This window comes from Oncorhynchus mykiss, chromosome 10 (assembly GCF_013265735.2).
Source record: "Oncorhynchus mykiss isolate Arlee chromosome 10, USDA_OmykA_1.1, whole genome shotgun sequence".
NCBI lineage: Eukaryota > Metazoa > Chordata > Actinopteri > Salmoniformes > Salmonidae > Oncorhynchus > Oncorhynchus mykiss.
In genome coordinates this window covers 43380992-43404704 of record NC_048574.1, presented here as the reverse complement: position 1 = coordinate 43404704, position 23713 = coordinate 43380992, and the positions used below count along the sequence as shown (strand labels likewise).

The following is a 23713-nucleotide window of genomic DNA, read 5'->3' as shown; positions in this document are numbered from 1 at the left end:
GATGGGGCCATGGACTCATGCTGGTTACGCCAAATCCTGCCTATGCCATCAGCATGACGCAACAGGAACCGGGATTCGTCGGACCAGGCAATGTTTTTCCACACCTCGGTTGTCCAGTGTTGTTGATGGCGGGCCCACTGGAGCCGCTTCTTCTTGTTTTAAGCTGATTGGAGTGGAACCCAGTGTGGTCGTCTGCTGCAATAGCCCATCCATGACAAGGACCGATTAAATGCACGTTCCGAGATGCCATTCCGCATACCACTGTTGTACTGCGCCGTTATTTGCCTGTTTGCGGCCCGCCGGTAAGCTTGCGCCATTCTTGCCATTCTCCTTCGACCTCTTATCAACAAGCTGTTTTCACCACAGGACTGCCGCTGACTGGATGTTTTTTGTTTGTCGTACCATTCTCTGGAAAACTCTAGACACTGTCGTGCGTGAAAAGCCCAAGAGGCCGGCAGTTTCTTAGATTCTGGAATCGTCAAGCCTGGCATCGATGAACATACCATGTTCAAAGTTGCTTGGGTCACTTGTTTTGCCCATTCTAATGTTCACTCGAACAGTAACTGAATGCCTCGATGCCTGTCTGCCTGCTTTATATAGCAAGCCACTGCCACGTGACTCACTGTCTGTAGGAGCGAACCCTTTTCGCGAACGGGGCGGTGTACCTAATATATAGGCTACTGAGTGGACATGAACCCAATTCTATCCAAGACCCTGACAATTCTAAAACCCGAAAAAATACATTGTGTTGATTTATGGGCATGACGCGTCGTGTCACACCCATAGTTTAGAATTCAGTGGTTAGTGCCGAAAAAAAGACATCTGAATACAAACTTCTAACAACCCCCTAACTTCAGCTGTATGTTGAATAATCACTGTGAGCACCAATATCACATTATCTGCTTTGTGTCTTTTGAAAATGACCTATTTTCAATAAGCATGATATAAATCTTCAGGATGTATTCCATTGTTTTCATCCTGCCTTACATTGAAGCATTGCCTGCTTACATGTTGTACGATATTAGGGAAATACAACTGAATGTATTCAACTGAAATGTGTCTCCCACATTTAACCCAACCCCCCTGAATCAGAGAGGTGCAGGGGACTGCTTTAATCAATGTCCATGTTTTCAGCACTCAGGGAACAGTGGGTTAACTGCCTTGCACAGTGGCAGAACGACAGATTTTTTTCCTTATCAACTTTTGGTTACTGGCCCAAACCTCTAACCACTAGGCTACCTGCCGAGAGACAGTCTTCACAGTGACAGTGTGTAATCTAGCTCAAAATGGCTGATTTAGGCAGGCCCCGTGCCTCACATGTACATAGATGATGTATTGTTTAAAAATGGTTGCGTTAGACTGAGTGTTCAAAACATTAGAAACACCTTGTCTTTCCATGACATTGACTGACCAGGTGAGAGCTATGATCCCTTATTGATGTCACCTGTTAAATCCACTTCAATCAGTGTAGATGAAGGGGAGGAGACAGGGGAGCCCTTTCCTGCAGTCAAATGACCTAGTGGCCCCATGGGTGGCCACAGATTGTCTTTTTTTAAAACAGAAAATCTGGTGTTTCTATCTCAAACAGTTTTGTTATATTTCAGTCTTCTGTGATGTATATAAAGTGTAATATTGGGATGAAAACTCAAAATGGAGTACGTTTCAACTCTATATCTGACATGGTCTAGGTGCCTTATTTTTTTTAAAGCCCATAACTATGTGTGTGAGGTGCATACTTCTGTCTCAAAGTAGATTTGTTAAAGACTACCAAGAAACACTGTGACCCTGATTTAGCCCACTGAATTAAAGGTTCATCTGTCTACTCCCCTTCAACTACACTGATTGAAGTGGATTTAACAAGTGACATCAATAAGGTGTCATAGCTTTCACCCGGATTGACCTGGTCAGTCTATGTCATGGAAAGAGCCGTGGTCGCCCTCCAGCCGAGTAAGACCACCGTCTGCCCAGGTCTTTTATCTTCTACTCAATGTGAGTGAGTGAGTGAGTGAGCAGATAAGCTCCTGCATTTTTCAGCATGTTCTTTAAAAAAAAGATAGATTTAGAGTTAGATAAACTTGGATTTCTTGTCAGGAACATATACAGGATGCTACCCTCTACAACATAACCTTCACTCAAAATCAAAACTCCAAACCTACAACCTGATTTCGGACGGAATTACGGAATCACCTGGAAGGCTTACAACTACCAAAAATTATTATTCCTAAGCTATACAGCAAATGCTCTGGAAAACAACAGAAACCTGAAAACACCATCCAACCTGGAACTGAGTGAGTAATGTTTAGTCTGAAGCTATATTTTATTTCCAAAAGCCAAGAAGGAAAATACATTACATTACTTTATAAGGACTGAATAATAAAGAAGAAGGCCGCCAAGCTTGATACAACCTCAATTAGCACTGACGTGTCAAGTGAGAGATGTCAAAGCCCTTTAGCCCAACAATGGCAGGAGAGTCGCACAGTCTACTCCAACCCAATTGAGAGGCCTTGGAAGCTGCCTGGCGCTGTTCAGAGGTAATTAAAATACAGTACCCTGTGTATGTAAAGAATAATAAGACAAGAAAAGAGTACAAAATGAAGGTCCTTATTGAAAATCAAGAGACACTTTTTGCTGACTATTATAAAAATGGGAACATCAGCAACCTCATCTTCCACACAGACCATCCCCTGGCATGGCACAGTGCTATATTAACACACTACCCCTCTGTTAAGAGGGGGGGTGTTACCGAGAGGTGGAAACTCAGGATACAAGACAATGAGGACCTTGAGTCAGCTAATATACATCTCTATAAGTCTGGAACAGTATTGGTACAGGGCAACCCCAAATAGTTTCAGCTGGACTTTCACCTAATCAAATAATTAGCTCAGCGATAGAAGCTCTCCCTTGAGAAAGATACCCCCACCCCGAGCAGGTCAGACCAGACCTGACCTCATTATATAACCCCAAGGACAAGCAACCCCAAGCGGAAAGTCAACCTCCCAGCACAGAGTACTACTCCCTCATTGAAATGAAGGATACATTTACCCAGCTGGAGGTAAGGCAGGTGGAGCTGGAACAGCAGGTGATTACACTCCAGTCAGCACAGATCCAGACAACAGTCCAGCACAACAAAAAACCCTTAACCAGACCCGGAGTGCTGGAGGTGGAGAGAGACATATCTGCACTCTGGACTGTGGTGAGACAATTTCAACATGATGAAAAGCAGGAGCAGGAGAAGAACAGAGCACTAGAGGAGAGGATCAGACTGCCAGAGGAGAGGTTGAGTGGAATGGCGTGTGACAGAGAACAACCCACTAGAGAGCTGGCCACCCCCGCAGAGAAGCCAGCAGAACAGCCCACCTCAGCTCCCAACAAAAGTCTCGACACCACAGCAGAACAGGCCACCCCAGACCCTGGTCATAGCCCCGACATCACAGCAGGACAGACAAATGGCCACCCCAGGGGATCTCACCCCCTCTGAGCACCCCCCCGTCAGCCACCCTGATAGCCCTCCTGACAATCCCCCCCACACCCACTGAGGACATACACAAGACACAGATTGTACTCCGCAAACGGGAAATATATAAAAAAAAAATGTTTTAACCAAACACATTGTGTCTAAACTCTGGTGTCCAAACACCCATCGTGCCCTAGACCTTCTATCTGAGGACCAACTAGGTTCACCTAGCCACATAATAATAATTCTTCCTAGGTTTTGGCCTTTCTAGGGAGTTTTTCCTACCCACTGTGCTTCTACACCTGCATTGCTTGCTGTTTGGGGATTTAGGCTGTGTTTCTGTACAGCACTTTGATATATCAGCTGATGTAAGAAGGGCTATATAAATACATTTGATTTGATTTGATAATACACACAGGCACAAACAACCTGAGAGCCCAGCAGGAAAGGGTGGCCACAGCACTCAAGGGAGTACTTTCCCCAATGCACAAGTGGTTATCTCCACCCTGCTATCACAAAAAGACGTCCACCCTGCTACCATACAGCGAGTAAATGCAAGTATTTGGCCTCAAAACCAAATGTTTTCCTGGCCCACCACTCTACCCTGGACTTGAACCGCCTCTATGACCAGGTCCACCTATACAAGGCAGCAGTGCCCACCTTCGACCGGAGCCTAAAGGACATCGCTCTCAAACACAGCCCCAACACTTCACACAGGAGCAATAGAACAATAGGCACCCCGCCCAGACCAGCGAGACACTCTCCCAGACTTGCGGGACCCCCCCCCCCGCAAAGCCTTCACTATCTCATCCTGGAATATCCAAGGCCTGAGGTCATCTGCCTTTGGCCTAAAGAGCAGGAACCTGGACTTCATCAAAGAAATCGTAAATACGGACATTGTCATCCTACAAAGAAACATGGTATAGAGGAGACGGACCCACTGGTTGCCCTCTAGGTTACAGAGAGCTGGTTGTCCCGTCCACCAAACTACCAGGTGTGAAACAGGGAAGGGACTCAGGGGGTATGCTAATTTGGTAGAGAGCAGACTTAATTAACTCCATTAAATTAGTAGAAACAGGAACAGTTTCAAAAGGAAATGATCTTGAAAGAGAAAAATGTCCTCCTGTGTGGTACCTATATCCCCCCACTAGAATCCCCATACTTTAATGAAGAAAGTTTCTCCATCCCGGAGGGGGAAATTAATAATTTTCAGGCCCAGGGACATGTACTAGTCTGTGGCGACCTAAATGCCAGAACCCTAGGCTACCCTGGGGCGGCAGGGTAGCCTAGCGGTTAGAGCGTTGGACTAGTAACCAGAAGGTTGCAAGGTCAAATCCCCGATCTGTCGTTCTGCCACTGAACAGGCAGTTAACCCACTGTTCCAAAACCGTCATTGAAAATAAGAATTTGTTCTTAACTGACTTAAAAACTTTTAAAAAACAAACCTGACACCCTCAGCACACAGGGGGACAAACACCTGGGTATGTACATAGTCAATGATAGGCTTTGAGGGGACTCCTACGGTAGGTACACCTATAGCTCATCTCTTGGCAGTAGTACTGTAGACTACTTCATCAATGACCTCAACCCAGAGTCTCTCAGAGCATTCACAGTCAGCCCACTTTCAGATCACAACAAAATCATGAACCGAGCAATAGTCAATCATGAGGCATTAAAGCCAAAGGAACTGAATAATATTAAGAAATGCAGCATCTAGATCTTCTGCACAGACTCTGCCAGACCTGGCCTCTGACAGTAAATCTCAGTAAGACCAAAATAATGGTGTTCCAAAAAACGTCCAGTCGCCAGGACCACAAATACAAATTCCATCTAGACACAATTGCCATAGAGCACACAAAAAACAACACATACACTGGCCTAAACATCAGCACTTCCACAAAGCTGTGAACGATCGGAGAGACGAGGCAAGAAGGGCCTTCTATGACATCAAAATGAAGATAAAATTTGACATACCAATTAGGAACTGGCTAAAAATACTTGAATCAGTTATAGAACCCATTGCCCTTTATGGTTGTGAGGTCTGGGGTTCGCTCACCAACCCAAGAATTCACAAAATGGGACAAACACCAAATGGAGACTGCATGCAGAATTCTGCAAAAATATCCTCCATGTACAATGTAAAACACCAAATAATGCATGCAGAGCAGAATTAGGCCGATACCCACTAATTATCAAAATCAAGAAGAGTTGTTAAACTCTACAACCACCTAAAATGACCACCTAAACCACCTAAAATGCGATTCCCAAACCTTCCATAACAAAGCCATCACCTACAGAGAGATGAACCTGGAGAAGAGTACCCTAAGCAAGCTGGTCCTGGGGCTCTGTTCACAAACAGAAACGCATCCTACAGAGCCCCAGGGCATCAACACAATTAGACTCAAATCAAATCATGAAAAAACAAAAAGATAATTACTCGACACATTGGAAAGAATTAACAAAAAAACAGAGCAAACTAGAATGCTATTTGGCCTTAAACAGAGAGTACACAGTGGCAGAATACCTGACCACTGTGACTGACCCAAACTTTAAGGAAAGCTTTGACTATGTACAGACTCAGTGAGCATATTCTTTTTATTGAGAATGGCCGCCATAGCCTGTCTTTTCTTGAGAACCAGGTCTGCCTATGTGCACCCTGCCCACAAAATGAGGTGGAAACTGAGCTGCACTTCCTAAGCTCCTGCCAAATGTAATACCATATTAGAAACACATATTTCCCTCAGATTACACAGATCCACAAACAGAAAACAAACCCGATTTTGATCAACTCCCATGTCTATTGGGTGAAATAACAGTGTGCCATCACAGCAGCAAGATTTGTGACCTGTTGCCTCAAGAAAAGGGCAACCAGTGAAGAACAAACACCATTGTAAATACAACCCATATTTATGTTTATTTATTTTCCCTTTTGTACTTTAACCACTTGCACATCGTTACAACACTGTACAGTACATATACATAATACGACATTTGTAATGTCTTTATTCTTTTGGAACTTCTGTGTGTGTAATGTTTACTGTTCATTTAAATGTTTTATTCCACTTGTGTATATTATCTACTTCACTTGCTTTGGCAATGTTAACATATGTTTCCCATGCCAATAAAGCCCCTTGAATTGAATTGAATTGAGAGAGAGGGGGGGGCACACACTCCACTCCTCCCTAAGCTTGAGGGAGAGATCTGGATGGCCCAACGGTAGATGTAAGAGACAGAAGAATGTGAGGCTGTGATTACTCATAGTCTTGAAAATGATAATTTAAGATAAGAGATTAAGGATTAAACCTTTTAAAATGGGCTAATTCTGTCTAGCCAAATGCTCTCCGCTATATACAGTACACACCAAGAAACAAACGCACAAACAAAAATGACAGAAGAATCTGTCGTCTCTCTAGATGTAGATAAAGAGGCAAAATGGATTCATTGAATTAAAACACAGACCCGGTCCATTTCCTTCCTTGCTGATGCTTGTATAAAAAGATCAATTAGAGTCCCATCTTTATTCATGATTCCCACCCATCAACCTTCAGTAGCAATAAGCATGTTCACAAAAGAGCAAACTACTCCTTGTTATGCCAAACTGACAGAAAAAAACTGCACAAGCAGATGAGAAGCTTTTGGTGTGGAAAGTCGCCGAAAGCAATGAACAAATGCTGTGTTGATTCTATTTTTTTCCAGCCACTGGGATTCTAGCTTTTTTTCAGCATGTCAAGAAAGGGTCTGTGTTTAATGCAAGGCAAATATATACTGAACAAAAATATAAACGCAACATGTAAAAAAAATCCCAGACATTTTCGAAAAAGCTTATTCTGCTCAAATTAGTTTACATCCCTGTTAGTGAGCATTTCTCCTTTGTCAAGATAATCCATCCACCTGACAGGATTGGGCAGTACGTCCAACCGGTCTCACAACCGCAGACCACGTGTAACCACGCCAGCCCAGGACCTCGGAATTCGGATCGCACTCTTTGAACTTCTGCTTCCCTGGCCAAGTCACACCAGTAATTCTACGGAGAAAACCTTGAAAGCACAAACAGTGGGAACACACTGTAAAAGCATTGTTTGCATTCTAGTGTGAATGTTCAAGTCACTTCTCTTCTTCCCCATACTTCCCCCATGTTAAGCATTTTTCCAGGTTTTAATTGCAATTTCTCTGCAACTCTCTGCTAGCTATTCCCTCTCTTCTATCAGCTTTTTTCCTCTCTCCTTTAAGAATTTAGTCCATTCCTTTTAAGGCATTCATCCGTGTTAATGATGTCACATGGAGGGTGTTAATTCTGAAGTAGAAACCCAGTGGAAACACCGAAGCACTTTTCCCACTTCGAAAAATAAATCAATGAAAACGCAGGGAGTGTACACAGATGTAATAGGTGGGGCTGGGAGATGTGAAGATAGAGAGAGAACACACAGAGAGAGACAAATAGAGCGAGACTAAGCAGCCTTATGGTGACTTCAGAGTATTGTGGCCTTTCAGGACCTACTGTAGAAGTGTTGCACCTGCTCCACTGCCTGCGAAACCACAAGGATTCCTTCCGGTCATGTCGAACCACCGTTTTTGTTTGTGCCAAGCTTCTTCATCGAAACCCTAACGTTCTTCACACTTCTCCCCTGTCCCCAACACAACCCAGGCAGAGATCCCATGTGATAAATAAACGTAGCCCAGTTGTGTTTGGCTTAGCAGGGCGTAGATATCATCTGTTTGTTTTCCTTTTAGACCTGGATAGGCTACTGAGTCAAGGTGGGGAACTCATTTGAAGATAAAAAAGGAATGAGAAAAAAAAGAGCAGAGCCAATCAGGGCCAAGTGGCACAGCAGATTCAAAGAGCAGCTGGTGCTCCTCTAGGGAGGGAGTGATTGATTTCTCATCAACAGAGTACAGGGAGAAAACACACACACAAAAAAAACATCCCACAGAGGGGAGAGGAGAGAGATCTGCAGACACCATTGAAAGAAGAAGACAGAGAAGAGCATCTCTCCTTTCTTCCTCCTCCTCCGCCGTTCTCCCCTAGTGATAGGAGGTGGCTTGGGATTGACCGAATTCTCAACATGTGTGTAGGAGGAACCAAACGAGCAGGAGAGGGCAGGTGCCACTCTCAGTCCCCCACTCCCACAGCCTATAGGAGCATATGGAGGAGGGCCTGGCTCGCAAACAGCACCAGCCTGGTACAGTATGCTCTAATTAGGGTCTCCGAGGCTGCATCTGACGATGGATCACTAATGCTGAGCCAAAACATAAACAACCATTAGCGACTGAAATGTCTGTGCAGCTGTGCCTGACTTTCAGCCAATGTTCTTAAGTGCTTTAAATTATGTACTTGACTTTCAGCGCGGCCTGCTTTAATCTTTACTCTAGCCCTAGCTTAAGTAGAACCCCGACTCTGAATGTATATGCTATATCTAACACGCAAGGTTGCCTCTTAACCTGACAGTAGTGTATCTGATGGTTCCTGCCATGTTCCTGGCTTCGTTAATGCAAGTCTTCGTGCATATGTTGAAACAGCTGGAGGGAACGGCACTCTAGGAGTACATGATCACTCAGAAAGATTCAAGGGCTGAATTAAATGTCAGAATGTTTACACATCAAAACCTGACATGGAATTTTTTATTCATGAAAGGATTTCACATTGCCAGGGATATGTACTGCCCGGTCTGTCTCTAGTGTGGTGCGGGCATAAGATGTGAGAGCATATTTTGATAGGTTATGGACTATTCTGTTTAGAAATATACGAATAAAACAAAGTCCTAAAGGAGTAAAGCCAGTATACAGTATGAGAGACCATGAAAAAAACAGACAGGAGAAAATATAAAAGAAAGACACACTGCAATCTATGATCCCCTGTGGTTTATTGGCAACAACGATCAAGAGTCCATTTACAAAGAACAAGCCCATAGAGAGAGACATACATGAACAGTTCCTTCCTATGATATGTCTACCCCAAAGAAGTGCATTCCTCATATGGGAATGGTCTTGATGACAAATGAATCATACATTTCCCAAGGTACTCTTCTCTTGTAATTGTGATAAGGGCCACTATGGCATATTGCACATTAATTAAAAAGGAGGCATCAAAATTCTACCATCTATTGAAGTCTGTCAGGACATTAATTTCCTCTATTCTTTTGTTTATTCATTACAACTAAAAACATCCACACATCCTGATGGTCTGGATAGGGACTTCTTCGCTTTGATGATTCTATTTACACTGAACAAAAATATCAACACAATGTAAAGTCTAGGTCCCATGTTTCATGAGTTGAAATAAAAGATCCCAGACATTTTTCGCAAATTTGTTTACATCCCTGTTAGTTAGTCAGTATCTCCTTTGCCAAGATAATCCATCCACCTGACAGGTGTGGCATATCAATTAGCTAATTAAACAGCATGATCATTACACAGATGCACCTTGTGCTGGGGACAATAAAAGGCCACTCTAAAATGTGCAGTTTTCTCACACAACACAATGCCACAGATGTCTCAAGTTTTGAGGGAGCGCGCAATTGGCATGCTGACTGCAGGAATGTCCACCAGATCTGTTGCAGAGAATGTAATGTTAATTTCTCTACCATCAGCTGCCTCCAATGTCATTTTAGAGAATTTGGCAGTATGTTCACCCGGCCTCACAACCGCAGACCACGTGTATGGCGTTGTGAGGGCGAGCGGTTGTGAGGCCGATTGGACGTACTGCAATTGTAATTTGAATGCACAAAAATACAGTGACAAGATCCTGAGGTCTATTGTGAGGCCCTTTTTTAAAGAAATATATAACTAACAGATGCATATCTCTATTCCCAGTCATGTGAAATCCATAGATTAGTGCCTAATGAATTTATTTAAATTGAAGGATTTCCTCATAGGTACTGTAATTCAGTCAAATCAATGAAATGATTCCATATTGTTGTTCAGTATAGATAGGATAAATTATTTAATTTGAGTGAAAAGCAACTGACTGATATTCAGACTGAATGTGAACTGACTTTGTGAGCAGTGGCTCTTGAGGTTAGCTATCATCGTGTTTACCTGTCTTCCACACAGGCCTGGTTTTACACAAACATACCTCAGGTAGGAAAGTCACTGACAGGGCAAATTATCTGTTTAATTGAATTGAATTCTGAGTCAGAATTGGGCATTACATGAGAATAAATATGATGTAAACACTCTTGAAATAGCAGTAAGTCAGCACATTTTCTACAGTTTGGCAACATGTTTCTCTGCTGGTATCTCTTCTAATGTGACTTCAGCTTACAGTCCACTGCGGTCCAACATAGCATGCTCTTTTATGTGTCATTTTGTCTGTACATCTTCGGCAGTCTCCAAGCAGCAGATAACAGATATAGAGGACCATTGTACTCCTGCCTTGCTCCCCTCCCTCGCTGTCTGTCTGTCTGGACCGTGGGCAGTGTATCAGATCTCACAGGCCACAGCCACGGAAGCTGGCACTCCATTTAAGGGGGTGTGGTTATGTTCAGCGGCTACAGGGCAGACTGACTCCCTCCCTCCCAGCAAGCACACACCGCTCCTATTTTCCTAGTGCCTGCACAGCTCACTGTGGTTGTGTGTGTTCTGTTTCTAGGTAGAAGCCTTCCAATCAAGTGTCCTGTCCATCCTCAGCCCCTCAGGAGCTCTTACCCATAGAAAAAATAAAGGGAACACTAAAATAACACATCCTAGATCTGAATGAATGAAATATTATTTTTAAATACTTTTTTCTTTACATAGTTGAATGTGCTGACAACAAAATCACACAAAAATTATCAATGGAAATCAAATGTATCAACTCATGGAGGTCTGGATTTGGAGTCACACTCAAAATTAAAGTGGAAAACCACACTACAGCCTGATCCAACTTTGATGCAATGTCCTTAAAACAAGTCAAAATGAGGCTCAGTAGTGTGTGTAGCCTCCACGTGCCTGTTTGACCTCCCTACAATGCCTGGGCATGCTCCTGATGAGGTGGCGGATGGTCTCCTGAGGGATCTCCTCCCAGACCTGGACTAAAGCATCCGCCAACTCCTGGACAGTCTGTGGTGCAACGTGGCGTTGGTGGATGGAGCGAGACATGATGTCCCAGATGTGCTCAATTGGATTCAGGTCTGGGGAAGGGGCGAGCCAGTCCATAGCATCAATGCCTTCCTCTTGCAGGAACTGCTGACACACTCCAGCCACATGAGGTCTAGCATTGACTTGCATTAGGAGGAACCCAGGGCCAACCGCATCAGCATATGGTCTCACAAGGGGTCTGAGGATCTCATCTCGGTACCTAATGGCAGTCAGGCTACCTCTGGCGAGCACATGGAGGGCTGTGTGGCCCCCCAAAGAAATGCCACCCCACACCATGACTGACCCACCGCCAAACCGGTCATGCTGGAGGATGTTGCAGGCAGCAGAACGTTCTCCACGGCGTCTCCAGACTGTCACGTCTGTCACATGTGCTCAGTGTGAACCTGCTTTCATCTGTAAAGAGCACAGGGCGCCAGTGGCGAATTTGCCAATCTTGGTGTTCTCTGTTGCTAATGCCAAACGTCCTGCACGGTGTTGGGCTGTAAGCACAACCCCCACCTGTGGACGTCGGGCCCTCATACCACCCTCATGGAGTCTGTTTTTGACCGTTTGAGCAGACACATGCACATTTGTGGCCTGCTGGAGGTCATTTTCACTGTCAGGGCTCTGGCAGTGCTCCTCCTGCTCCTCCTTGCACAAAGGCGGAGGTAGCGGTCCTGCTGCTGGGTTGTTGCCCTCCTACGGCCTCCTCCACGTCTCCTAATGTACTGGCCTGTCTCCTGGTAGCGCCTCCATGCTCTGGACACTACGCTGACAGACACAGCAAACCTTCTTGCCACAGCTCGCATTGATGTGCCGTCCTGGATGAGCTGCACTACCTGAGCCACTTGTGTGGGTTGTAGACTCCGTCTCATGCTACCACTAGAGTGAAAGCACCGCCAGCATTTAAAAGTGACCAAAACATCAGCCAGGAAGCATAGGAACGGAGAAGTGGTCTGTGGTTATCACCTGCAGAACCACTCCTTTATTGGGGGTGTCTTGCTAATTGCCTATAATTTCCACCTGTTGTCTATTCCATTTGCACAACAGCATGTGAAATGTTTTGTCAATCAGTGCTGCTTCCTAAGTGGACAGTTTGATTTCACAGAAGTGTGATTGACTTGGAGTTACATTGTGTTGTTTAAGTGTTCCCTTTATTTTTTTGAGCAGTGCATATTGTACTATGGTCTGAATACTGTAGTATTAGAATATTTATACTGAAGTATACTATAGTATACTGAAGTCCGCACAAACACTATAGTGAAAACTGTAGTATTCACTATAGTGTTTTTGCTGACATAATTCATAACAAGATCGTAGTATACTGTAGTATTTACTGCCATGTTTTTGCGGACATGACTGGAGTATACTATAGTATTCACTGTAGTGTTTTTGCGGAAATTACTTTAGTATACTATAGTATTCACGGTAGTGTTTTGTATATTGTATATTGTAGTAACACCTGCCGACTAGTGTTAGCTAAGATGGCACAAGTACCAGACTACGCCTACTGTTTATTGAGGGGGACACATCAACCAGAACATAAGACACAGGTTCATGATATGCCACCTATTGAGTTGGGTCAACAGTTTTGAGCAATGCAATGGACCAGACAACACATCATTACAATTGTAACAACTAGACAGGTTAGACAGGTTCTAGAACCATTAAAAGGAGTCAGTACAGAGGTAGATAAGAACAACCAACGCTTATTAAAACGTTTAGAGGATTAAGTTAGCATGTTTGACCTAGATAAACAACACAAATTAATAAGACTTTTGAGATCTGTTACTTTCACTACAAAAAACACGACAGTGAATACTATAGTATACTACAGTCATGTCCGCAAGAACACTACCGTGAATACTATAGGATACTAAAGTCATTTCTGCAAAAACACTACAGTGAATACTATAGTATACTAAAGTCATTTCCACAAAAACACTACAGTGAATACTATAGTTACTACAGTCATGTCTGCAAAAACACTACAGTAAATACTATAGTATACTACAGTCATGTCCCCAAAAACACTACAGTGAATACTATAGTATACTACAGTCATGTCCCCAAAAACACTACAGTGAATACTATACTATATTAAAGTAATTTCCGCAAAAACACTACAGTGAATAGTACAGTAAACTCTAGACCACCTTTACTCCACACACAGAGACAGGTACAAAGCTCTCCTTCGCCCTCCATTTGGCAAATCTGATCATAATTCTATCCTCCTGATTCCTGCTTACAAGCAGAAACTCAAGCAGGAAGCACCAGTAACTCTGTCAATAAAAAAGTGGTCAGATGAACAGATGCTAAGCTACAGGACTGTTTTGCTAGCACAGACTGGAATATGTTCCGGGATTCTTCAGATGGCATTGAGGAGTACACTACATCAGTCACTGGCTTCATCAATAAGTGCATTGATGACGTTGTCCCCACAGTGACTGTACGTACATACCCCAACCAGAAGCCATGGATTACAGGCAACATCCGCACTGAGCTAAAGGGTAGAGCTGCTGCTTTCAAGGAGCAGGACACTAACCCGGAAGCTTATAAGGAATCCCGCTATGCCCTCTGATGAACCACCAAACAGGCAAAGCGTCAATACAGGACTATGATTGAATCGTAATACACTGGCTCCGACGCTCGTCAGATGTGGCAGGGCTGGCAAACTATTACAGACTTCAAAAGAGAAGCACAGCTGCGAGCTGCCCAGTGACAAGAGCCTACCAGACGAGGTAAATTACTTCTATGCTAGCTTCGAGGCAAGTAACACTAAAAAATGCATGACAGCATCAGCTGTTCCGGACGACTGTGTAATCACAGGACTTTTAAGCAGGCCGCAGGGACAGATGGATTACCAGGACGAATACTCTGATGATTGCTGACCAACTGGCAAGTGTTCACTGACATTTTCAACCTGTCCCTGACTGAGTCAGTAATACCAACATGTTTCAAGCAGACCACCATAGTCCCTGTGCCCAAGAACACTAAGGTAACCTGCCTAAATGACTACCGACCCGTAGCACTCACGTCTGTAGCCATGAAGTGCTTTGAAATTCTGGTCATGGCTCACATCAACACCATTATTCCAGAAACTTGAGACCCACTCCAATTTGCATACCGCCCCAACAGATCCACAGATTGTGCTATCTCTATTGCACTCCACACTGCTCTTTTCCACTTGGACAAAAGGAACACCTATGTGAGAATGGTGTTCATTGACTACAGCTCACCACAAGTGCCCTCAAAGCTCATCACTATGCTAAGGACCCTGGGACTAAACACCTACTTCTGCAACTGGATCCTGGACTTCCTGACAGGCCACCCCCAGGTGGTAAGGGTAGCTAACAACACATCCGCCACGTTGATCCTCAACACGGGGCCCTTCAGGGGTGCATGCTCAGTCCCCTCCTGTACTCCCTGTTCACTCATGACTGCATGGCGAGGCAAGACTCCAACACCATCATTAAGTTTGCCGATGACACAACAGTGGTAGGCCTGATGACAGACAACGATGAGACAGCACATAGGGAGGAGGTCAGAGACCTGGCTGTGTTGTGCCAGGACAACAACCTCTCCCTCAACGTGATCAAGACAATGGAGATGATTGTGGACTACAGGAAAAGGGGGACCGAGCACGCCACCATTCTCATCAATGGGGCTGTATTGGAGCAGGTTGAGAGCTTCAAGTTCCTTGGTGTCCACATCAACAACAAACTATCATGGGCCAAACACACCAAGACAGTCGTGAAGAGGGCACGACAAAGCCTTTTCCCCCTCAGGAGACTGAAAAGATTTGGCATGGGTCCTCAGATCATCCAAAAAGTTCTACAGCTGCACCATCGAGAGTATCCTGACCGGTTGCATCATTGCCTGGTATGGTAACTGCTCAGGCTCCGACCGCAAGGCACTACAGAGGGTAGTGCGTACGGCCAAGTACATCACTGGGGCTAAGCTTCCTGCCATCCAGGACCTCTATACCAGGTGGTTTCAGAGGAAGGCACTAAAAATTGTCAAAGACTCCAGCCAAACTTGCCATGGACTGTATTGTCTGTGGTACCGGAGCACCAAGTCTATGTCCAAAAGACTTCTTAGCAGCTTCTACCTCCAAGCCATAAGACTCCCAAACAGCTAATCAAATGGCTATTTGCATGCCCCCGCCCATCTTTTACGCTGTTGCTGCTCCTCTTTGTTTATTATTTATGCATTGTCTCTTTAACTCTACCTACATGTACAGTTGAAGTCGGAAGTTTACATACACTTAGGTTGAAGTCATTAAAACTTGTTTTTTAACCACTCCACAAATTTGATGTTAACAAACTATAGTTTTGACAAGTCGGTTAGAACATCTACTATGTGCATGACAAGTAATTTTCCAAAAATTGTTTACAGACAGATTATTTCACTTATAATTTATAATATCACTTATAATAATTTCAAACTCAGTGCCTCTTTGCTGACATCATGGGAATATCTAAATAAATCAGTGAAGATAAAAAATTGTCGACCTCCACAAGTCTGGTTCATCCTTGGGAGCAATTTCCAAATGCCTGAAGGTACCATGTTCATCTGCACAAACAATAGTACACAAGTATAAACACCTTGGGACCCTGCAGCCATCATACCGCTCAGGAAGGAGACTTGTTCTGTCTGCTAGAGATGAACGTACTTTGGTGCGAAAAGTGCAAATCAATCCCAGAACAACAGCAAAGGACCTTGAGAAGATGCTGGAGGAAACGGGTACAAAAGTATCTATTTCCACAGTAAAAAGAGTCCTCTATTGACATAACCACTCCTTCGTTGCCCGGGCGGTGTGTTTGGGATCATTGTCATGCTGAAAGACCCAGCCACGTTTCATCTTCAATGGAAGGAGGTTTTCACTCAAAATCTCACGATACATGGCCCCATTCATTCTTTCTTTTACACGGATCAGTCGTCCTGGTCCCTTTGCAGAAAAACAGCCCCAAAGCATGATGTTTCCACCCCCATGCTTCACAGTAGGTATGGTGTTCTTTGGATGCAACTCAGCATTCTTTGTCCTCCGAACACGACGAGTTGAGTTTTTACCAAAAAGTTATATTTTGGTTTCATTTGACCATATGACATTCTCCCAATCTTCTTCTGCATCATCCAAATGCTCTCTAGCAAACTTCAGACGGGCCTGGACATGTACTGGCTTAAGCAGGGGGACACGTCTGGCACTGCAGGATTTGAGTCCCTGGCGGCATAGTGTGTTATTGATGGTAGGCTTTGTTTCTTTGGTCCCAGCTTTCTGCAGGTCATTCACTAGGTCCCCCCGTGTGGTTCTGGGATTTTTGCTCACCGTTCTTGTGATAATTTTGACCCCACGGGGTGAGATCTTGCGTGGAACCCCAGATCAAGGGAGATTATCAGTGGTTTTGTATGTCTTCCATTTCCTAATAATTGCTCCCACAGTTGATTTCTTCAAACCAAGCTGCTTACCTATTGTAGATTCAGTCTTCCCAGCCTTGCACAATTGGTGGCTGACTAAATACTTTTTTGCCCCACTGTACCTAAAGAAGAGTTAATCTCTTAGTGAGTTTTATGCAGTAGTAGTCCTGAATTTACCTCAGTGCTTCCCAAACTGAAAACAATAACTTCATTTTCAGTCTGGTTCTGCGGCAGTCTTGATTTTCCTACAAAAACATTGTCTGTCCTCCTTCTCTTCAAAATACGAGTTGCTGGAGGCGAACCTGGTTCCATGAGATCAACTCTCTCCCTGAGCTCCGTAATGATGAGCTGGCCCATGTATTCGTTAATTAACAGCTAGTCATTTTTCCTCTCTCTCTCCCCTCTCTCACTCATTTTCCAGTCCAATCTCTTTCTCCCCCACTTCCTGTCTCGTTCGCCCCTGCTGGGATTCTGACCTGTGCATGTGTGATGTGCTGTCAATCACACATTATCTTTGGTGTTCCAACAGCTCCTCCACATTTGGCTCTGAGGCAGAAACACATTTTGGCAACAGATTGTTTCAGGCCACCACGTCTGTCTGATTTGTTCCAGAAGAATCAGAGTTCAGGCAACAGCATTTCCATACAAACTGTGTGTGGGTACTATTCAGTATAGGACAGGCGATAGATAGATGATTTACACAGCTGAACATTTCCTCATTATGCTTTAATGGACATCAACAACCATATAATTTTGGTGTTGAGATCGATAACACTATTTGACTATAAATGATAATGACACAATCATTTCCTGTATCGATCAGCCAACGAGGATCTGATCAAGGTCACAGTTAATTTACATGTGTCAATGTCCCCCGTTAGACATCATGCTTACTACTGTAGCTAGTTTTAGCACCGCATGAAAAGCAATTTTCCTCATGTGGATAATTGCATAATGACACACAACGCACATAATGAATCGCATTATGTTCTCAAATTGCTACCGTACATCAGACACAGTTAGGTAAACACAGTGATGATGACAAGCATGTACACATCTTAGAGATGTTCTGATGCTGTCACATTAGATAGTGTAGATGTTGCATGTTTTCCCAATAAGCCACTCACTGGAGCATTTAGTGTTTCCTAATAGTCCACTTCACCTCTGACGTTTTCCTATCATCTCAATTATGTGACATGCGAAAGGCTGTCCTCGGAGAGCTGTGTCAGGCAGCATGGAACATTTGGGATTTTGCTGTGTCATAATCATGGTGTGGTCATTTTTATGAACAGACCAGATGATTACAGCCTCTCCACGGGTCATTACTTTCTTTAGAAACTTTTAGGGTGTGTTCTCCCTGATGCATTCTAATTGGCTCGATCTGTGTGGTCTAATCTTCAGAATGACCTTTGGATGAAAATATGGAACGTATGTATGATGTGTTATATTGTGCTTCCATCTCTCAATATCAAGATTATTTCACATGACTGTTTGTAGAAGCAAAAAGTCAGACGAAATAATCATTTGTCACGCATGAGTGAGCAACTGCAGTAAACAATTCTGAGACTGCATAACAAATGTTTATGAGGGATACTTGGGAGACATAAGTTGCATTGCAATTACACAGCATGGACTTAAGAGAGCGGCTTAACGACTTGTTACTATGGCAACACAATACAGACTCTCATGGAAGTGGCCTATTAAGGATGCAAATTGTCTTCCTCCAGACTGTGCCCGTTAAGCTTTTAACACTTATTCCCGCCCTGAATATATGTTTATCATATTGTGACAAAGAGCGAAATGAAGACCGGTATGGTGGGAGAGAAGATGGAGGACTATTGTGAGAGCCCATTATAGTGAACGTCAATGGGTTTCCCTGAAGGGCACTTCTTTTTACCAGAGACTCAGAAACAATAGTTTTAATTATCAGTTAACCATCCTTATTACAACCTGCCTTTATTTTCGTATTTTCCTGCTAGAGAACTAATATGGCGAGAGTCCCCATGAGCAAGGGCACGATGATGGATGCATTCACCCTCAAACACCAACAGGAAAAATAGCTCTACCTACTTTGTTCATGTGTAGGAACTTTCACTATACAGGGTTCCTTCCCAAGTTTTCATATCCAAGTGTTATTTGTCTTCCCTCGTCACAGAAAGTATCATTTGGTAGCTGAAACAGGGAACAATTACAGCAGAGAAAAATATGAGTTGAGAGAGAGAGAGAGAGAGAGAGAGAGAGAGAGAGAGAGAGAGAGAGAGAGAGAGAGAGGAGAGTGAGAGAGAGTATTCTTCACTGGTCTAGCCAAAAAGGCTACAGAGGGAAGGAGAGAGGTTTGTACCAGTTGATAATAAACCAACATGTGACATCTTTTGGCAAGGCTTAATGCATGCTGGGCCAGAGCAGAGTAATGTATCCAGCTACAGAGAAGCACAACGTCCACCTCCTAAACTCCATTTGGATCAGGAGTCCATTTTAGTAAAACAAAAAACTGTTAGCTTGTAGACGGATGCTTTATAATCAAGCAAAAATAACTCCAGGGGACTGAAAATTATATCGCCTTTATTCATCTCTTGCACGATAAGGCTTTTTAACTGCTTCATTCTGGGCCATGCAGCGTACCACTGGCTAGCGTGTTGATACCGCGGGTCTCCAGTGTTTTTAGCACAACAGAGTTGTGAAATGAGAGCAGAGCTTGGTGGGATCAAGACAGGCCCCGGGACTAGTTCTGTCATCTTCGTCAAGCAGGGTTCTACACAGTACCTGGGGCAGATTAGACTGCCCTCAATTTCATCACACCAGGCCTGTCAAGGCTAGCCCGCCAGAGAACAGGAGAATACACCACGACAGCGCAGACACAGGCACAAATGGGACGGAGCTACGTAAACCTCCAGAGATACAGGAGAGGAAAGAGAGATAGACAGAAGAGGGGAGAGTGAGGAGAAAGAGAGAGAGAGAGGGAGACAAGAGGAGAGAGGAGAAAGAGAGAAAGGAGTGAGAGAGTGACAGGAGGGGAGAGAGAGATACAGGAGAGGAGTAGGAAAGAAAGAGAGGTACAGGGAAGGTGAGAGGGAGAGAAACAGAGAGACAAGGGAGATGAGAGAGGAACAGAGATGAGAGAGCAACACATTCACTTCCGCTCAAGCCATCACCAAGATAACCCACAATTAAGGGATTGGACGGACAGCCTCTAAAGTCATCTGCGGACCACATAGACACTTACTGTAAGCGTTCTACACTTTGACCGGGATTTGCGTGTTCTTGTTATTGGCCTGATATTTGAGTTTTGCCCAAAATATCTTCCTGAATTTAGCTCTGATTCGTCCGCTGTCGTGACGGTGGAGAAATTAGAGCAGACATGGCATATTGGGCCCAGTGAGGAGGCAGGATGAATGGTCCTGAGGGTAGGAGTTGGGGGTAGGGGAATGGGGCGAGGATTCCTGAGACTGGCTGGGAGTGGCAACAGATGGGCAACTAGACCACTGGATCTGTGAGACACCAAGTTGTGAGTTGCCTGGGTATAGGTTGTCCTCCAATTTTGTTTTTGAAATGACGTAATACGCTGTTAATTAGATCTGTTTTCCCAGGCGTTAAACAGTCCTACTTTTTGGTAATTAATAAATCATTTCCAGAAACTCGCTGAATCCTTTTGATACTCAAAGGATGATTATGTTAATGTTAACCTAGCTAATTATTGCGTTGTAATTCAATTACGGTTTACGCTCCATATAATGCAGCCGATTGCACTCTGTTGTCTTCTCACTATTAGTAGATGGAAGGCTGCCTATTCAGAATGAGCAGTGGCTCTGCATGGCTCGATTCATTCATCTCGCATGCCAAACCTAATTGTGTGTCTGATTAAGACACACGCAATTCCTCCAGGCCTGCCCCATAACCAATTTCCTGATCTCTAAAATGAACCCATTCCATTCTAAGCAGCTGACATGTGTCACTGAACATGAAAAGGATGTCTGAATATGTATTTGAATAAAAAGCCATTCTCCACTTGTTCGGTAACCAATAGGCTCTAGACTCTGTCAATGAGTCAACATTGTTTTGACTTGAATTCGACTCGGTGGTCAAAGGGTTCAACGTGTCACTTCCTGTTGCACTGAATGGGCTTTTTGCATATAGCCGATGATGTCATGTTCAGTCAGTCACTCACTATAGGATTTACTGTGTTGACATACAGTACAGCCCAGTAGAAGATGCTTGCAGTATTCATTTGGCAGATAAGGGTAGTCCAATGCGACACTACCTTTAACACTCCTTCTGTAAGTATGACATAATTACAACAGTTTTGTCTCAAATATAATATAAATAACAAAAAAAAACTGATGCATATTACAATATTTGGGATGAATTATTTGATAGGTCACGCTGGTCCTTTAGGGGTCACATTCTGAGGGTCTGGATGACGGTGCAATAATAAAATACTTACCATGTCTGTGTCTGACACCGGTCCAAAGCTGGTCACGTAGATATTTGTCCTCACCTCCGTCACACTCTCTGCTTGGACACGAAGAGAATACAAAGAGGCAGAGTTTAAGTACCTTTATGAAATGACAAAGGAGTGCTCCATCTCAGATGTTTACCATTCTTAAGCAAAATTCTGGAGACTTTGGTTTTCAAACAGCTGTTTTTAAGTGGCAACTATATTTGAGAAAAATTCCAATCTGGTTTTCGTGCTCACCACAGCACAGAGACAGCCTTAGTTAAAGTGGTACATGATTTTAGAGCCAACACAGATGCCAAACAGCTCTCTGTCCTTGTACTCTTGAATTTAAGTGCTGCATTCAACACTGTTGACCATGATGTCCTTCTGGACAGACTGGAGGGGTGGGTTGGACTCTCCGGTCCAGTTCTAAATTGGTTTAGGACCTATTTAACCAGTTGAGAGTTTTTTATCACCCTTGGTGAACATAACTCAGAGAAAATACATATCACATGTGGTGTTCCAGAATGTTCTATTTTGGGTCCGGTACTGTTCAGTTTATACATGTTACCCTTTGGCAGAGTTATCAGAAAGCACAGCAATGATTTTCACTGCTACGCCGACGATACACAACTTTACATTTCTGTGTCATCAGAGGATTTTAGCTCAACGGATAAATTATTAGTCTTTATTAGTGATTTTAAATACTTGAATGGCTCACAACTTCCTCCAGCTAAATCAAGAAAAGACCGATGTACTATTTAAAAGAGATCTTAAATACATATTCTTAGCTTTGCTTTTCCTCAGGGTGCTTTTTAGTCGTTCAGTTTTTGTCATTCTTTTGTTTTTTATCTTATGTTTGTTGTGTCGTAAATCTTTCCGCTATTATTATTTTTTATCCGTAATTTCCTGTGAAGCACATTGCTTTGCATTCCATGTCTGTAATCTGCCGTATAAAAAAATCTTGATCTGATTTGACCAGTCCTTTCTCTGACCACCAGACCTTATTGCTGCTCTGTCTGCTCCAGGTTAGTTGTTAATGTCAGTTCAGAAAAGTCAGCTCACTTTCCAAACTACAAATCCAATGGTAGAGGCAGAGGCATGACTATTTCATGTCGCAACACTCTACACCATATAAACAAGACCGAACCTACTGTATGGAGATAGCCAGACTTTAATCGGGGTTGTTTTCAGGGAGAGTGTTTGCATCATCATCATCACAAAGTGACAAACGGAGATTAGAAACAAACTGAGATTAGAAACAAACTGAGATTAGAAACAAACGGAGATTAGAAACAAACGGAGATTAGAAACAAACTGAGATTAGAAACAAACTGAGATTAGAAATGAGAAATGAGAGATGAGAAATCACAGGAATAATGAGGGTTGGCAGGACCACATTCAAATCATATTTAGGCCTGTTTAGAGGGACTTGTTTGTATTGGTGTCAGATGATGCTGTGCATTATTCTACGGTTTTCTACTGTGCGTTATCCTTCAACTGGAAGTGCTTCCTATCTGGGCTAAACAACATTTCTGGTGTAACTGGGTGAAATGTGCAGTTTCAGAAGAGAGTTAAAGAAAAGACAAGAGATGTAACAGAGAGATGACAATGTGCTGCACATGAGTCATCCTAAATACAATGACGGGAGTGCGGGGAATCACCTTGAAGTTATAAGGTTTCCAAATAGAGCCTCCCGACCTTAACTTTGATTTCATCAATTGTAGGATGTAAATGAATGTCTCTGTGCAAATGAGGGGCTTTGATGTAAGGCTGTGAGTGGCTGTCTGCCAGTCGTTGCTCCTAGACAAACTGGAACCAATGGAATGCTTCCAGAACCTGCCTTTATGGAATTTAGAGTTCCCCTGGCAACATGACATCAGCCATTAATCAAAATGCACATGCCGAGGTCTTTGGAATACAGAACACGTCCAATACATTTGGAGGGCACCTGAGATCTCTGTCTGGAAGGTCGGAGACTCATGGAAAGTGCACAGGTGGCATAGCTGATGTGGTGACACTTATCAGACATCCTAGTGGGGGTGGAACAGTGTGGGGGTGCTCAACACTGTCAGCTTAAAACGTCACATGGATTTCATATTCACACTCTCACCGACCTCTGACCAAGAATCCCAAAAAGGACTTATAATAAGTTCAATTAAAAAAAATATACACAATGAACTTAAAATCATTAGCATACGGTCTTAATGCTGCCCTGATGATTATCTAGCATTAGCCTTCCTCCGCCAAGGCCGGGCCGTGCCCAGTGGGCAGGAAATCAGAGCTCTGCTGGACCTCTGGGATCTGAAGACTAGGCTTGCATGCCACGTGTCAAGAAGCTGCTGTTTTGA

At 43.6% G+C, this 23713-nt stretch overlaps 1 protein-coding gene across 2 annotated transcripts in view; it reads right to left on the bottom strand.

The window, feature by feature from the left end:
- The window catches only part of LOC110533955 (gamma-aminobutyric acid receptor subunit alpha-3-like), a 154233-nt gene that overhangs the window by 56311 nt on the left and 74209 nt on the right, over positions 1-23713 (bottom strand). Inside the window, exon 4 of one of the 2 annotated variants that reach the window (XM_036990375.1) lies at positions 21369-21439. In XM_036990375.1, coding sequence (XP_036846270.1) covers positions 21369-21439 — 71 coding nt within the window. The remainder of the gene's footprint in view (positions 1-21368; positions 21440-23713) is intronic. The other variant, XM_036990376.1, reaches the window with a different exon arrangement.